Source organism: Heloderma suspectum, chromosome 1 (assembly GCF_057233095.1).
Source record: "Heloderma suspectum isolate Gila_16-S chromosome 1, 16-S_ref, whole genome shotgun sequence".
In the NCBI taxonomy this organism is placed as follows: Eukaryota; Metazoa; Chordata; class Lepidosauria; order Squamata; family Helodermatidae; genus Heloderma; species Heloderma suspectum.
Window position 1 is genome coordinate 401,091,532 of NC_139458.1, and position 18,297 is coordinate 401,109,828.

Below are 18,297 nucleotides of genomic sequence, written 5' to 3' on the forward strand. Positions count from 1 at the left end.
ATAGGTCCCTTAGAGTTCTGACTGAAACCCGGAGTGGATTCACAGCCCAACTGACATCGGAGCCACCAGCCTCCACTGGGTTTGGCACCTGTCACTTTGCAAGATTAAGCCCATTCATTGTCAAATTGCGCTTCCGGGAATGCTACTGCTCTCACCTCCTGCTTGTGGGCTTCCCATAGGCATCAGATTGGCTGTTGTGAGAACAAAATGCTAGATAGATAGGCGTTTGGTCTGACCCAGCACACCTCTTTAGTCAGTTCTTAAGTACAGAAAAGAGGGGTGTGTTTTTTTCTTCCAAATGGAGAACTGAAGGAAAATGAAATGACAGAAAAAGAAATACCAGGCTTACTAAATGAACTAGTGCTCTGTGTAAATTCAGAAAAAAGCAAAATAAGAAAAAGCAACTTCAGATTTATTGCCATATTTCCAGTTCCCACTGTATCCCAATTTGACAAATTCTCTATCTTTGCATCCACCCCGTCCAAAAAGGCAAATGAGTTTAGTACACTGAGGGTGCAATCCTATGCTTGTTTAGACAGAAAAAGGTCCTACAAATCCCAGCCAGCTGGGGCATGCTGGGAGTTGTAGGACCTTTTTCTGTCTAAACATGCATAGGATTGCGCCCTGAAGGACTGTACTGACTACCCAATGGTTAACATCTAAAATGGTAGGTGCCAGGGTTCAACGTTTTTCCTGGGCGAGTCTTGCAATACCAGCTGCACACAGACCCAATGGTGAGTGGATGGCATTCTGCACATGCTCAAGTGAACTGTTTTCTATCACTTTCCACCATTCAGGACTGAACCAAGGCACCAAAAATCAGTTCCAGGGTTTTACCTGATGAGCCCTGATTTCAATTAAGCCCTGCTCCTAAGCCATCCTGATCCCTCATGAATTCTGAGCATGTCTTCTTTTGAAGGCCCGTGTAAAGATGTTTGGGACTGTCCAAAAGAAGGAGCATGGGACAATCGAGGGATTAGGCAAAGAGCACTGAATAAAGCTTAATTTGAGCTACACCTTTGTCCTGGATCCCATCTTAAGGCCAGGCCTCAACTAGAGAGCATGAGAAGTAACGAAAGCACCCCTGAACATGGGCAAAGCAACTTTGCCTCCCTTCTGGCTGAGCGGCTGCTCCAGCATCGCCACATTTCCCCCTAGCAAAGCCGCTGCCCTTTCACGGCTGAGGGGCAGGCACACATTCCAAAGATACAGCTTTTGCAGACACGCGGATCTAGATCAGGGGCGGGCAACTTGTGACGCTCCAGAGGTCGTGGCCTACCGCTCCCATCAGCCCTAGCCGGCATCGCCAAGGGCGTGGGATGATGGGAACCGTAGGCCCTTCCGGAGGGCCACAACTTGCCTTCCCCCCACCCCCGATCTGGAGACAGGAAGCGATTCTTCACCTGTGGATTTTCTGTCTCTCAGGCCGCTGTTCAAGCTGCAGCATGTTTCGCCATGGGGGGGGGGGGGAGGAGACGGCTATCCTGAAGTCACCGCCCTTCCCCACACCTCTGAGCTTACGCAGACGGCTTCTCGAGGGAGGGGGCGTCGGATCCAGGCAGGAGCCCGCTGCCGGCACCCCCCCCCTCTCTCTCTCTCTCACACACACACACACACACACACACTCAGCCTCCCCCGGCAGGAGCCCGCTGCAAAGAGAGAGGCGCAGACGGCGCCGGTGCTAGGACCCACAGGGAATCCCAGAGCGCTGACGCCGCCAAGGCAAAGCCTGCCCCTCGCCTCCGCTGCCTCCGCGCTCGGCCTCCGCCTCTTCCCCTTCCCCGGCCGGGCCGTCCGCCGAGCGCGCCCGCTACCTGGCGAAGCAGCACTCGCAGTGGTTGCCTCTCTCGTTGACGGTCAGCACGCAGGTGAAGGCCGGGCAAGAGAAGAGCAGCTCCCCGACGGCGAAGCAGCGCCGCGCCCGCAGCCCCCTGCCCTTGCCCGCGCTCTGGAACCGCTCCAGCCCCTCCGACGCGGGGCTCTCCTCCGAGCGCATGGCCCTGGCGGCTTCGCAGACGGTCTTGCTGCCGGCGGCGGCGGCGGCCCGTCCCGTCGCTCTCACTGGAGCGCAGTCACCCGCAGCGCCCGGCCCCAGCCAGCCAGCCAGACCCCAGGCGCATACATGGGCATGGGCCGCCGCCGCCGGCTCCCTGGGAATAGCGCGCCGCGCGCCCGCTGGGTCCTAAAGCCAACGGGCGCCGCACGAGGCGGCTGGGAGAAGTTTTCCTCTCTCCGGAGCCAGAAAAAAAAAAAGGAGGGGGGTCGTTTGTGTCCCCCACGCCACCCCCTTCTCCTGAACCCTTTGCTCGGAAGGCTGTCCGGTTCTGAGTTCAGCGGAGAGGGCTCCCCGGGAAACGGTTGCGTACGATTGCAGCCTGGGAGTTCACGCGGAGAGGCAGCATTTTGAGCTCCCCCACGCCTCTCCCACCCCCAGCCGAGATGCAGCACTACTTGGAGGGATATTGTTCGGTGCGTTTTCTTGGGAGTCGTCTGGGAAGGATTTGTCTCCTGAGAGATGGGATAAGAATTAGAGAAGTGGTGGTGGTGGGAACTGGTAGAATTCGGAAAACTGGAGGGCGGTGTTTTCCTGTGGATTTTTAGAAAATCGGGGGGAAACCCACCCCTAATTTTTCCATTTTTTCCCCAAACCTTCACATCTCTAATAGTAACGAAACAGTTAGTTTATGATGTATATGATGCTTTACAAAGAATGAGAAGACAAGCCCTTACCCCAAGGGGTTTACAGTATACAAGCCGTAGGTATTTGATGACCGAATAAATTACTATTATTATTATTAGCAGCAGCAGTAGTAGTATTGTCTGGCTAGGTGGCCTTTAGTCAAGTAAATGCTGGTTTAGCCTCCCAGTGTATGGGGATACAGCCAGCCTGCCTTACAGGGTTATTGTAAGGGTTACTGAAACAATGAATGCAAAGCAAGACTTTGATTTTTTTTTTTAAGGTGCCCTTGGTGTGCTAATTAGTATTATTAGCATTTATATAGCACATTTCAAGCTTAACACAACATTGCTCTGATCTTTAGTTTATAGCTATATAACTAAAAGGGCAGGCCATATTGCAGATGGTGGGCTAAGGGTGCGATCCTATGCATATTTAGACCAGAAAAAGGTCCTACAACTCCCAGCATTCCCCAGCCTGGAATGCTGGGAGTTGTAGGACCTTTTTCTGGTCTAAACATGCTCAGGATTTCTCCTGAAGTGGTTTTCCTAAGGACACCTAGTGAGTTTGTCCCAGGTGAAATTTATTTTTATTTTACTTGCAAGGTGACTTACAATTAAAAATGTAACAATGCAGTGTTAAAACAAATAGGCAAGAAGTCCAAGTTAAAAGCAGCAACAACTGGATGGTCAAAAGATAGCATCAGAATTCTCAAAAGAGCATCAGATTTGAGTTCCCAGCTTGGTGCTTTGCACATATTCAGAGGAACTCTTTCCCGCTATTTCACCCATAGCAAACACTCTTTTCCAACAGCACAAGAGGCAACTCTACACATGGACGTCACCAGATGGTCAATATCGAAATCAGATTGATTATGTCCTTTGCAGCCAAAGATGTAGAAGCTCCATACAGTCAGTATAAACAAGACCTGGAGCTGACTGTGGCTCAGATCATGAGCTGCTTCTTGCAAAATTTCGGCTTAAATTGAAGAACGTAGGGAAAACCACTAAACCATTCAGGTATGACCGAAATCATATCCATGATGAATATACAGTGGAGGTGAGGAATAGATTTCAGGGATTAGACCTGATAGACAGAGTGCCTGAGGAACTATGGACGGAGGTCCGTAACATTGTCCAGGAGGCAGCAACGAAATCCGTCCCAAAGAAAAAGAAATGCAAGAAAGCCAAGTGGCTGTCTGATGAGGCTTTACAAGTAGCTGAGGAAGGAAGCGAAAAGCAAGGGAGAAAGGGGAAGATATACCCAACTGAATGCAGAGTTCCAGAGAATAGCAAGGAGAGACAAGAAGGCCTTCTTAAATGAACAATGCAAAGAAATCGAGGAAAACAACAGAATGGGAAAGACTAGAGATCTCTTCAAGAAAATTGGAGATCTCAAGGGAACGTTTTGTGCAAAGACGGGCATGATAAAGGACAAAGAAGGCAGGGACCTAACAGAAGCAGATGAGATTAAGAAGAGGTGGCAAGAATACACAGAAGAACTATACAGGAAAGATCTGAATGTCCCTGATAGCCATGATAGTGCGGTTACTGAACTTGAGCCGGACATCCTCGAGAGTGAAGTCAAGTGGGCCTTAGGAAGCATTAGTAACAACAAAGCTAGCGGAGATGACAGTCTTCCAGCTGAGCTATTTAAAATCGTAAAAGATGATGCTGTTAAAGTGCTGCATTCAATATGCCAACAAATCTGGAACACTCAACAGTGGCCACAAGACTGGAAAAGGTCAGTTTACATTCCAATTCCAAAGAAGGGCAACGCCAAAGAGTGTTCAAATTACCGCACAATTGCGCTCATTTCACATGCCAGCAAGGTGATGCTCAAAATCCTACAAGCTAGGCTTCAGCAGTATGCGAACCGAGAACTACCGGAAGTACAAGCTGGGTTTAGAAGAGGCAGAGGAACTAGAGATCAAATCGCCAACATTCGCTGCATCATGGAGAAAGCAAGAGAATTCCAGAAAAACATCTATTTCTGCTTCATTGACTACGCTAAAGCCTTTGATTGTGTGGATCACAACAAACTGTGGCAAATTCTTAAAGTGATGGGAGTACCAGACCACCTTACCTGTCTCCTGAGAAACCTGTACGAGGGTCAAGAAGCAACAGTAAGAACCAGACATGGAACAATCGATTGGTTCAAAATTGGGAAAGGAGTACAACAAGGCTGCATATTGTCACCTTGCTTATTTAACTTATATGCAGAGTACATCATGAGAAATGCCGGGTTAGATGAATCAGAGGGCGGAATTAAGATTGCCGGGAGAATTATCAACAACCTCAGATATGCAGACGATACCACCCTAATGGCAGAAAGCGAAGAGGATCTCAAGAGCCTCTTGTTGAGGGTGAAAGAGGAGAGTGCAAAAGCTGGTTTGAAACTCAACATTAAAAAAACTAAGATCATGGCATCTGGCCCTATCACTTCCTGGCATATAGAAGGGGAAGAAATGGAAGCAGTGACAGATTTTACTTTCTTGGGCTCCAAGATCACCGCAGACAGTGACTGTAGCCATGAAATTAAAAGACGCTTGCTCCTTGGGAGGAAAGCTATGGCCAACCTAGACAGCATAGTAAGAAGCAGAGACATCACCTTGCCGACAAAGGTCCGTCTAATCAAAGCTATGGTTTTCCCAGTAGTAATGTATGGCTGTGAGAGCTGGACTATAAGGAAGGCTGAGTGCCGAAGAATTGATGCTTTCGAACTGTGGTGCTGGAGAAGACTCTTACGAGTCCCCTGGACTGCAAGGAGGTCAAATCAGTCCATCCTAAAGGAAATCAACCCTGACTGCTCATTGGAAGGACAGATACTGAAGCTGAAGCTCCAATATTTTGGCCACCTAATGCGAAGAGAAAACTCCCTGGAAAAGACCCTGATGCTGGGAAAGACTGAAGGCAAAAGGAGAAGGGGACGGCAGAGGATGAGATGGCTAGATAGCATCACGGATGCAATGAATATGAACTTGAGCACGCTCCGGGAGAGAGCGCAGGACAGGAAGGCCTGGCGTGCTATGGTCCATGGGGTCACGAAGAGTCGGACACGACTGAACGACTGAACAACAACAATTATAAAACGAGTTCCAGGGCCAGGTCCCCTGTCTCCTCTAATATCACTCTTTCCAAGGAATACTAGTGCACAGTCCACCTGGGATGTGCCTGCATTAACATCAAGTTAGACATCCCATATCTTCATATATCTGTGAGGATAATTGAAAAATCAGCATTATATCTCTTGTATTTATTACAACATTGGAAGGATACACACTCACCTTCTATAATGCTATAGATTAAGGACCTAACAACACTTTCAACATTTGAAGGGGTGGTATATAAATACCACTTGTGAGTGGATAAATATATGGATAGTTGGTCTGCTTTTGTTGAAGTTTACATAGAATTGTTAGAAAATTATATTTTCACACACACACACACACACACACTTCATATGCATGTATTGAAATTGATATATTCAAATCTATGTAGCTCCAATGTTTTTCTTTTCCTCTTTATTGTTTTGTTGAAATTGTACAATAAAAATTAATTTTAAAAGATCTGTTGTATTTATGATAGAAAATGTTTACAAATATAAACAGAGTCTTGTGGCACCTTAAAGGCTACAAATACACACGCACAGCGGTTGGGAATTGCTAGAAGTGAGGTTAGAGCAGGAGTGGGGAATATGTGGCCCTCCAGATGTTGCTGGACTGAAAGCCCCATCAGCCCTGGCCAGCATAGGCAATGGTGAAGGGCAATGGGAGCTGCAGTCCAATTGAATGCCACATGTTCTCCATCCCTGGGTAAGAAGAAAATGAAATGCAGAAAGTACGGATCATGTTAAAGCTTAAATTATATAGAATTGTTACAGTGACTGTTCACAAATCAGTGTCTACGTATGTATATATGAAGTCTGCAAGCTCTCGAAATACTTCGTGGAAGAGCAAGGCATCATTCCAGCTGGCTGGCCAGATTCCCACACAGAGAGGCAGGACTGATCATGATCCCTTGGCCAAAAAAGTCCAAAATATATTGAGTATATTTTTAATGAAATCTAAGTTCTGCAGACAACCACACTAGCAGCTTGCGCAGAGGCAGACATATTTCTAAGCCCTTTAAAATAAATGGGCTCAGGGCGTGATCCTATGCATGTTTAGACGGGGAAAAAAGGCCTACAACCCCCAGCATTCCCCAGCCATCTTTGCTAGGACTGTGCCCTTAGGCATATCTAACTCTGTGAGTGACAGAGTAGACTGCACAGTAGAGGCTGAAGGGCCAGTATTTGAGGATTCTTTTGCACACACCAGAGGCTTCCTGCAAATGACAAGTTTGCAGTGTTCCTATTCAAAAAACAGTGGAAGCAATTGGACCCAGCACCATCGCGGGAAGCGTCTTGTTTTGTGGTTCTCAATCACTTTTGAAAAATAGCTTTCAAAACTGCCTAGAGCAGGGCTGGGGATCTGGTTGGACGGCAACTTGCATCAGCCCTAGCCACACATGCCCCAGCCCAGACGTAGAGGGAAGATGACCTTTCTAAACAGGATGGCCCCAATCCAACCAAAATTCATCATGTTTTAACAGTGCAATACTGTGCATGTCAGTAGGGCTTAGTCCCAGGTAAGTGAGTGGAGGATTGCAGCCTTGGGCCCATGGCTGCCAATGGGACAAGTTAGGAGCAGCTAATTTAAGCCTAATTAATATCAATGGGGCTTGAGCGCTACTTGCACTGGGCCCCTTTGTATGTTTCTTCCATTTGTATTTGTAGCATTCATGACACTGTTTAAGTCCTGTGCAGTTATTCTAACGTAGAGCTGCAGGAAGAACCAGTAGCACATTAGCAAAGTTCACTGACAGCAGAGGTTGGAGGTGTGTGTGTGGGGGGAATTGTGACACTGAACAGAGAAGTCCATTACCTGCAAGTCCTTATTTCCCAGCATTCCATGTACCGGAACAGGAAATTCCCAGGGCCCATAAGTAGTGCTTTCTTTATAGCGTAAACGTGTGCCTCACCACACTTAACACAGGACCTCTTGCTAGTATTGCAGCCAGAGTTTCTGGCCATATGCTAAGGCATTGAAACTACAGTGTGGACATGCCCTTTAGAACATAAGATTTTAATCAAGCTGAAGCAAAACAAAGAAAAGAAAGATGAAATAATTCCCAGGAGGCAAATGTGAAACGTGAATCACGGAAAAATCTCAACATGTTAGAAACCCTTCATGGCTATAAGTAGAGGGCATTCTACACTTCCAGGCTCTTGCCTGGAGGCATGAGAAGAAAAATTTGCTAAATAAGTACTGCCAAAGTAATCTAAGGGCATAGCTCAAGATCACATACTTGTCTTCCTTTCATTAATGCAGAATGAGGGTTTACAAACTTCGTCAGCTTGAGTCTCTGTAAATTAGGAGTAAAACTGCTCAAACTTCCCTCAAGTGTAACAGTAGGCCAGTTCACCTCAGCACCTCACCTGTAGCCACTTGCTTTTTGTTTTTGGCCCAGGTTGCAAGGTGCATGTGGCAAACGGGTTGACCGAATCTTTTAGCACAGATACATACTGCAATTTGAAATACCATTGCTTGACTCACCTTAGGAAGGCTTGCAGAGGTGTGCAATCATGGCTTGTCCTTGTGACTAATGATTCAGACAGCCCATGAGTTTTATGCATACGATTGTAAGAAAAGTCATGCTGGATCAGACCAAAGGCTTATCTCACTCAGCATTCTGTTCCCACAGTAGCCAACCAGATGTCTATGGGAAGCCGGCAAGAAGGACATGAGTGCAATAGCACCCTCCGGCTTTTATTTCCAAGCACAATTAGCTGAAAAACACAAATGGCCAGCCATGTTTTTGACAGTTCACTTCTGCAGTGTTCACTCATGCTCACAGTTTAAGGCTAAGGACACAATCTTATGCATGTTTAGACAGAAAAAAGTCCTACCACTCCCAGCATTCCTCAGCCAGCATGGCTGTCTGGGGCATGCTGGGAGTGGTAGGACTTTTTTCTGTCTAAACACATATAGGATTCTGCCCTAAGAAGATTAAAGGAAAAAGAAGGGGGCAGAGCTGTATTCGGGCCAACCCCATCTTTTAAAGCACTTGGATAAAGAAACTAACAGCATGATCCTATGCTGAGTTCAGCAGACTGAAATCCATTATCATAAGTGATGTAGTGGATTCAAGGCTCACAGGATCCAAGCACCAGGACTTTTTGATTGGCACGGATGATGATGCCATCTGCCACTGCCTTCAGGCATGATTATAAATAATAATCAATATTTATTATTGATGCCTCCTGTTAGAAAGGCAGATAGCAGAGAAAAACAAAAGGCAGAACAAAATGAGCATTTACCAGTCCCACATGCACACAAAGATTTTTAAGAAAGAGAACACATCCTTCTTTAGTGAAGAAAACATAAAAGCTTTACCCACAGTATTTTTGCATACAAATGCAGGTACAGCGTGCCATTTCAAAAGCAGTTTGTTCAGTGTTCTACAATACTGGCAGGAGTGAGAGAGCAAACATCTGTGCTCCCAGCAATGGAAGAGGTCAGAGAGAGAGAGAGAGAGAGAGAGAGAGAGAGAGAGAGAGAGAGGCGGAAGGAAGGGGAGGAACAGGAAATCACACTGTAGGCTATAGAGATCCTAAGGCTAGCTTTGCCCAAAATTCCCATGACCAAACTGCAACACTGCCCCCTTCTTGTAACTTGCAGATGAGATTGCAATATTCCCAACACAGACAACCCTGTTACTTTACCCTGAGTAAACTAAACCCTGAGTTTAGCTGCAATCCTTTCAGTAGCTGAGTGGAAGTCGATTTTCCCATCAACAATATATTGCTGTGAGCTATCCCTGTTGTAATGCAAAGTATTTGGGGTGGCATGGTCTTGATGGGCAATTAAGGGTGCAATTCTATGCATGTTTAGACAGAAAAAGTTCTACAACTCCCAGCATTCCCCAGCCAGCACAGCACAACTGGCTGGGGAATGCTGGGAGTTGTAGGACTTTTTTTCTGTCTAAACATGAATAGGATTGCACCCTAAGAAGACCATTAGCTTTATAAAAGACCAGTTTCCAGTGGAGATGAAAACTGGTAGAACTGGTTTATTGATATGGATCAACACAACTGCCTGCGTTTTGGACTCTCCTCGGGGTGGGGGCATGGCTATGGGGACTGTCATAATGAGCCCTTGGGCTTTAAAATTTACCACTACACCACTGATTATAATCCATGGGTTTAAAGGTGCTTGCATACATCAGGATGGATGGCAAGACTGCAATCTTATATACCATTACCTAGCCCTAGCAGTAGCTCCCATTGAACTCAATGGGACTTACTTCTGAGTAACATTGCCAAGGATTGAGGTACACAAAGAAAAAAAAAAAGTAGGTGACCCTTGCCTGCACTACCCCTGACAATCATTTCAAGGGATGAGGCACGCAGCTTCCTAAACTGAGCTGATTTATCAGGGGTGGAAGTATATATGGCGGTCTCACATTTGCCTCGTCATCTTGGTCAGTAAAGCTTTCCCCATACAAATTAGATTTGTCAAGCTGCATTAGTGGAACAGTAGAATAATCCAGCACCTCGTCCATAGCAGAACATACTGGATCATTTACTTTTCTGTTAATGTTTACTATTTCCATTAATGTTATTAAATCAACTTACATACCGCTAATGATATTACTCATGTCAAATTTCCTGAGCCATCAGTCTGATGAACTACCAGTGGCTATAATTAAGAGTGACAGAAATTGTTAAAATTGTGGAAATGCAGCAGATCAGCAAGGCTGAGCACCGTGCACTTGCTCATGAAAAATAAATAAAGAGGCTCCAGTCTAATAAAGTTAACTGTCTTTGCTTCCTATTTAAATTCAACATATTATTTATTTTATGTGTAACCCGCCTTGCTGCCTAGCCATGCCCCCAAGCTTTCTCACAGCATAAAACTATAAAAACAAAACAAAACAAAAAAATAGAATTACAGGCAGCAGCAGGGATCCAAAATTACATGGTCACATCCTCACATTTGCTTCTAACACCTCATTCCTGTAGATGTGCAGTGGAAGGCCGCAGTCATGGCATGTCCTATCTATACAGTAATGTGCTAAGGACAACATGGCATCTACAGGCTCCAATACACCCCAGACACCTTTCTTGGCACCCATCAATGTTTTCTATCCCTCCCACTTCATTTTTAATTAACACTTTTTCTTACCACCAGCTGGGATTGCTCTGAAATGTTTCTGTTGCTGCTGAAAACTGTGGGTTCAAAGAAGTAGTTAAGTGTGTTGGGAGTCAGACCCCGCATCTGCCTTGTACTCCGTCTGTTGGGCAGGGTACTTGTCTTTTGACATGCCTCTGACTGAGGCAGCCATTTTGCGGTGGGGCCCAGGACAGTTTTTCAAATTGCCAAATGTGTTCACAGCCCAAAAAGGTTGCCAACCCTTGTGCTAAGGGATACGATGATGGTGACGCCTCTGGCAGCATTTGGCTGCGATACTATAAGGTCATAAGCCCTCTTCAGACACCTTCCCCTCTGCTTGACCAAGTCCCAGGTTGCATAGAGAAACCCCATAAGGCTTCCTTCTACCACAGAACATGCAGCCACTTTCAGGTGTCACCCAAGGATGTGCTGGCACAATCTTGCTCTGCCCTCACACATGTTGGAAATATAGAATATTCCAAAACATTTCACCCGTGGAGGGAACATAGCTTTGCATAGAGATTTGGCAAACAATCCTCTAAAGGATGTGCTCAGTTTGACTGGGAAACCCTCCCCCTGGGAGGAGCTATATAGGCAGAGACTGTAGGTAGAGATCACAATAAATCAGGAAGCAAAGGGTTAGGGAGTCCAAAGATCAGTGGGAGATGGGGCTGGCCCATCGTCTTCACCATAATATCTGTGCTACACAGATCGGTTTGCACCTCAGTGCTGCTCCTGGCAATAGTCTATTGATAAGTGGAACCTGCAACAAAAATATTGCAGTGTTTCTGTTCAGGGTTCCAGGCAGCCAGCCAATGCGATCCCCTTGGAGACCCTTCTGTTCCCCACTGCTCTGCCTACCCATAATTTTGGGCAAGAAAGTGGTTGCTGCAAGATCTCACAAGAACTGGATGAATTTCAGGTGAAGGCTGAGAGAGAGGTGGGGGGGAGGGGGAGGATGCACACAAAAAGCAGGGTGTTTTCCCAACAGTTTTGATTGGCTGCACACCCCACACTCGCCTGTTGCCCAGGGCACTTTTTCAAAATTCCGAAAAGGGCCCCCCTTCCATTTTCCTCTCTCCCCTCCTTTGGGGTGGTCCTGCCAAGTCAGCCAGCATTGCATGTCAAATGAGTGTGCTCAGCCTGGATTGGGCTGTTCAGGGTTTCTCCTCCCCTTGGGGTTTTTATTTCTAAACAGTCTTTGTACTTCTCCACACCTTGGGGTTCCGCTGAGCCTGCTGAGACCTCCTTCTTGTGCATGGCTGATATTGTTTTGGTACATAAGGATTGGTACTCCAGAGAATGAGCTCAGTACATTTGACACTAGACTAGCATTGAACTTCACACAAATACTGTCTGGGGGCGGGTGGGTGGTGGGCTCAGAACATTCCCCACTTTAGATTTTTAGGCTGAAACTTATAATCATGGAAATGTCTCCCTAAAAATAGACTGTGCAAATATTTACCTTTTTAAAATTCTGCTGGGAATCATTATTTACTCTGGCTGTTGCTGCTGCTGCATCAGCATCATTTTGGTTTGGATGCTTTCCTCTTCTTCCATCCTGGATTAGTCACGTGGATTATCCCACCCAATCAGGGATCACGTAGTCAATGAGATTATGTTATCATAGTGTTACATAGCCAATCAGATTTGGCTGTAGGTTGACATCACTGGGAATAATTGAGAATCGGGGTAATTAAAATGATTAAGCAACATTTTCATAAGGAGTGCTGAAAAATAATTGGAAATCAAAGGGGTTTGCGGGAGCACTGAAAATGCTCATGAAAACAGTGAGTAGTTTGTGCTCAACCCTAGTCCCAGTTACTCATGATGATGTCACAATGCCTCAAAATCTGATGTAGTGCCAGTTTGGTTTTTGAATCTGATCTTTTATGTGGGTTTGTTGCCCATGAATAGGTTGTACGTCAGCCTTCCCCAGCATAGTGTCCTCCAGCTGTGTTGGACTGCCACTCCCATCATTCCCAGCCAGCTGGCCAGGAATGCCAGCTGACAATGATGGGAGTTGAAGTCCAACACATCTGGAAGACAGGGAAGACTGCTGAAAAGCAATGCTTGCAAGCACTTTTGAATGGGTCAGCACTTTTGCATGCATTTTGAACTATCAGCCTGCATACAAATTTACGAAGACAAAGAGTGACAGGAGCACAAATGTGTTTGCAGCAACAGATCACGATGACAGTTATAAGATGAGGATAGGAAACGGCAAGGGCAGCTGTTAAGTGTGAAAATGGCACTTGGCTCTCAGATGGCATGAAGTTCATCATTTCCTTTTACAAGAATCAGCAGCTTCTCAAATGTCATTTTGTGTTAACTCCACTTTGCCCCGCCGGACCTATTAGGGTTTAAGAAAATAAAAACATATGGAGTACATCTCCCAGAGATCTTCACTATTGACTCCCAATGACTTACAGCTCATCTGAAGCACTGGCCCAGTCTTACCAAGATATATATGCAGAAATGAATGAGGGGACGCCAGGTTTATGGCCTTTCCAGGTGGATTTGGATTGCAAACTTTGAAGTTATGCAGCACACCTTGAAAGACTTCAGCTTTGTATCAGGGTTTTTGCAGAGTTTCTTGCTTACTTCTAAAAAGTTCTGGAATTGTCATGGGGCAGAGTTCTCTCCCAGGTGGGATCTGGGCCAGAACAATCAGCTCCAATTGCAGAAGGCTATGCCTGACCTGCTGTAGAAATAGTATGAAAGGTTGGCATAGGCCAGTCCAGGGCCGCATCTATATGGCACCGCTTTGACCCCCCATCCTGTCACAACTGCGCAGCAATGTGGCTCTGAATCAGCATGCCCTGCAATACACTTGTGATGTAGTGCGCACTTCCCGAACAGATTCGCCATGCCCTTTTTTTGGCCATTATACTGAAATGCGCAGCTGTGCAGTCTCGTGAGTGTGGGGGTGCGAGTGACACACTTCAGTAGCTGTTTTGTATTTGAGGGGCTCTGCTGTGTCTTTCCATCCCTTTTTAGGTAAAAAGTGAGTGTTTTGTGCTCCTTTCACACCATCAGTTTGTCAATTCCCCAGCCTGAGACTCTCACGATGGTTCTTATTCAGAAGCGTGAGCACCACGTGCCTAGCCATCACTCCAAAATGGTGGCCAGAGAGATGTTGGTCCTCCCCCCTCCCCCCTGGCCCTTGAATACTGAGTCCAAAAGCAACCGTTGTGAAGATATGAAGCTGCAAATATGAGCGAAAGTGTGATTAAATATGAAAACGCCCCTCTGTGCCTCTGTAACTGCACAGCTGCGAAGGGATGGGGGGAGTAAAGGGGCATCGAAGAGTGATGCTGGCACTATGCACGCTACAACATGCCCACTGCAAAATGCAAAGTCGGTTTGGGGGAGGGACAGATGTCTCACAAGCATGTGGAAACCCATAGCAAACAAAAAACATCGCAGCAAAACGACTCCTTGGAACTCCACCACATTTTCCGGGCGAAAACCACGGATGGCTGCGAAGTCACGACTGTATCATCTATCATGAGGGACCTCGACTCGCACCCACCCTGGAGTAAAAGCTGGGTGTAGGTGGGCCCCAGGACACACCCATGTCATACAATGTCCACTTTGCATGCCTGGAGGCCTCCCGTCTGCTTATTTTCTCAGTTCTAAGCCATGCACAGTGTAGCAGCTATTAACCAGTAGCTAATTATTTCCTGACATGACAGGAAGTTAATATCAGCTAATTCCCACATTAGGAAATTAGCTGTGGTTCATGAAGCCCTTTATGATCTGTTATTTGTTGTATGTGAGCCAGTAGCATTATCCTAAACTCCTCGTTGGGTTTGCATGTCTACCGCATATGCAACACATCCTTTGGCTAGGATCCTAAGATAAGGCAGCTCAAGGAAGTTCCGGGAAGAAAAGTTCCTGTGTCTTCCTTATCCTGCTCCCCCCTCCCCCGCAGCCCACCAGAAACCCCTGAAAAGCCTCTCTGGGTTGTTGAGGGCAGTGGTGTAGTGGTATATTTTGAAGCGCAGATGCTCATCATGACAGTCGCCATAGCCACGCCCCTGAGGAGAGTCCACCAATGCAGGCAGCTGTGTTGTTGATCCATATCAACAAACCAGTTCTAGCACTTTTCATCTCCACCAGGAACAGGTCTTTTGTAAAGCGAATGGGTCTTCATTGCCTATTCAAGACCAATCCATCCCCCAGAAGACTTTGCATTACAGCAAGGAACAAGATATAATTGCTGGGAAAATTCATCCCCACCCCACTCCCTGCCCAGCTACTGTGAGGACTGCAACTAAGTTCAGAGGGAACAGGGAAGTCTGGGAGGTGGGGGGCAGATGATGTCAGCATCCTTGCTAATAAAGAAGTGCCAGGCCCAGGACTGCATCCCTGTGAACCCAAGCTCCACTAACCCACTGGTTGGGGGCCCCTCCCAAACAATGTGGGATGGGGCTCAAAAGGCTGCTGTGGGAGGAGGAAATATGCGAAAATTGGGCAGACCTATATTCAACCCCAGCAACCTCTCCCTGCACCCCATCATCACTCAGGAGTCCTCCAGAGAGGCTTTTTGAGGGGCTTCATTGAGGCAGAAGGGATGCGAAATTTTCCTTCCAGGAACTTCCTTATGTTAATTCCTCTTAGAAAGCATACACAGCTCAGGACTGCAATACCTGGTGGAGCGCCTCTCCCAGCATGAGCCTACCTGTTGTTGTTGTTGTTCAGTCGTTCAGTCATGTCCGACTCTTCGTGACCCCATGGACCATAGCACGCCAGGCCTTCCTGTCCTGCGCACTCTCCCGGAGTGTGCTCAGGTTCATATTCATTGCATCGGTGATGCTATCTAGCCATCTCATCCTCTGCCGTCCCCTTCTCCTTTTGCCTTCAGTCTTTCCCAGCATCAGGGTCTTTTCCAGGGAGTTTTCTCTTCGCATTAGGTGGCCAAATTATTTGAGCTTCAGCTTCAGTATCTGTCCTTCCAATGAGCACTCAGGGTTGATTTCCCTTAGGATGGACTGATTGGACCTCCTTGCAGTCCAGGGGACTCGTAAGAGTCTTCTCCAGCACCACAGTTCGAAAGCATCAATTCTTCGGCGCTCAGCCTTCCTTATAGTCCAGCTCTCACAGCCATACATTACTACTGGGAAAACCATAGCTTTGATTAGACGGACCTTTGTTGGCAAGGTGATGTCTCTGCTTCTTACTATGCTGTCTAGGTTTGCCATAGCTTTCCTCCCAAGGAGCAAGCGTCTTTTAATTTCATGGCTACAGTCACCGTCTGCGGTGACCTTGGACCCAAGAAAGTAAAATCTGTCACTGCTTCCATTTCTTCCCCTTCTATATGCCAGGAAGTGATAGGGCCAGATGCCATGATCTTCGTTTTTTTAATGTTGAGTTTCAAACCAGCTTTTGCACTCTCCTCTTTCACCCTCAACAAGAGGCTCTTTAGATCCTCTTTGCTTTCTGCCATTAGGGTGGTATCGTCTGCATATCGGAGGTTGTTGATAATTCTCCCGGCAATCTTAATTCCGACCTGTGATTCTTCCAACCCGGCGTTTCTCATGATGTACTCTGCATATAAGTTAAATAAACAGGGTGACAATATGCAGCCTTGTCGTACTCCTTTCCCAATTTTGAACCACTCGGTTGTTCCATGTCCGGTTCTTACTTTTGCTTCTTGACCCTCGTACAGGTTTCTCAGGAGACAGGTAAGGTGGTCTGGTACTCCCATCACTTTAAGAATTTGCCACAGTTTGTTGTGATCCACACAATCAAAGGCTTTAGCGTAGTCAATGAAGCAGAAATAGACGTTTTTCTGGAATTCTCTTGCTTTCTCCATGATGCAGCGAATGTTGGCGATTTGATCTCTAGTTCCTCTGCCTCTTCGAAACCCAGCTTGTACTTCCGGTAGTTCTCGGTTCGCATACTGCTGAAGCCTAGCTTGTAGGATTTTGAGCATCACCTTGCTGGCATGTGAAATGAGCGCAATTGTGCGGTAGTTTGAACACTCTTTGGCGTTGCCCTTCTTTGGAATTGGAATGTAAACTGACCTTTTCCAGTCTTGCGGCCATTGCTGAGTGTTCCAAATTTGTTGGCATATTGAATGCAGCACTTTAACAGCATCATCTTTTAGGATTTTAAATAGCTCAGCTGGAAGACTGTCATCTCCGCTAGCTTTGTTGTTACTAATGCTTCCTAAGGCTCACTTGACTTCACTCTTGAGGATGTCCGGCTCAAGTTCAGTGACCGCACTATCATGGCTATCACGGACATTACTATCATGAGCCTACCTGTACGCTGTGTTAATCATCTAAAGCTTTCCTCCAGGTACCTCCTCCGAGGGAGACTCAGAAGGTGGCAACAAGGGAGAGGGCCTTCTCAGTGGCAGCCCCCCAATTGTGAAATGATCTCCCTGATGATGTCCGCCTGGCATCAATATTTGTTATCTCTTTAGCGCCAGGTTAAGATCTTCTTCTTCTCTCAGGCATTTGGCAGCACATGATGAGGTTTTAATCAGGTCCTGGATTTGTCTCGTTGATTGTTTAAAATTGTTTTATATGTGTGTTTGTCTCCGTGTGTGCTGTCTGTTTATATGTTTATATGTTAGTGGTTTTTACAATGTATTTTTACAGTTTTAATCTTTGTAAACCACCCAGAGAGCTTCAGCTATTGGGCAATATAGAAATGTAATGAATGAAATGCAATGCCTTTGTCTTTTTAAAATCTTGATTTAGGGCGCAAGATTCCCTGTGCTGGCTGGGGAATGCTGGGAGTTGTAGGGCTTGTTTTCTGTCTAAACATGCTTAGGACTGTCCCTTAATGTATGTTTACTGGTGAATTGCCAGGTGACATCACATCATCTGAGTGCACATGGGGTTTGATCCAGCCAAAGGAAAGCTCATTTAAGTTACATTCACTTCAGTTGGGAAGGGTGAAGTACATACTTAACTTTCCCACTTCAAGTCACCGAGGTCTAGAAGTATTTAATTTGGCCTGGGATCATGCCCAGGGGGTTAGAAACTGATCAGAACATTTATTGGGTATGCTGCACTGAATCCTTTGGCTGTCTGGTGGGAGAAGGGTATTTATTCAACCATTTCCCTGGGTCCTTTCAGTCATTTGTTTGACAAACGTCTGTAAAAATCTTGGCATGTAAAGTTGACCATCAGAGGGAAAATTCATAAGCAGATTTAAGCCATTCAAAGCAGAATCTTTCAACAGAGACAAGACTTGTTCACCTTTCCCAAATGATGTTTCTCTAATGATGTTCTGGATATCTGTGAGGCTGGATGTGCATAAGTGAGATGCTTCATTGGCATGGGCAGAAAAGGTACTGCCAGCAGTGGGCCTTGGGTCCAAGGTTCTCAAGGCAAATGACCACCGAGACAGTGGCAGGTGATGAGGGTGTCAGGGAAGCAGAAGC

General features: G+C 46.3%; 1 protein-coding gene across 2 annotated transcripts in view; it reads right to left on the reverse strand.

Annotated features, from left to right (window-relative positions):
* Positions 1 to 2,152, reverse strand: part of SMYD2 (SET and MYND domain containing 2) — a 54,697-nt gene extending 52,545 nt beyond the window's left edge. Inside the window, exon 1 of one of the 2 annotated variants that reach the window (XM_084828804.1) lies at positions 1,815 to 2,152. In XM_084828804.1, coding sequence (XP_084684930.1) covers positions 1,815 to 1,996 — 182 coding nt within the window. In that variant the 5' untranslated portion in view covers positions 1,997 to 2,152. Of the gene's footprint in view, positions 1 to 1,403; positions 1,693 to 1,814 lie in introns of those variants that run through there. The other variant, XM_084828805.1, reaches the window with a different exon arrangement.
* Between the last annotated feature and the right edge of the window lie 16,145 nt (positions 2,153 to 18,297).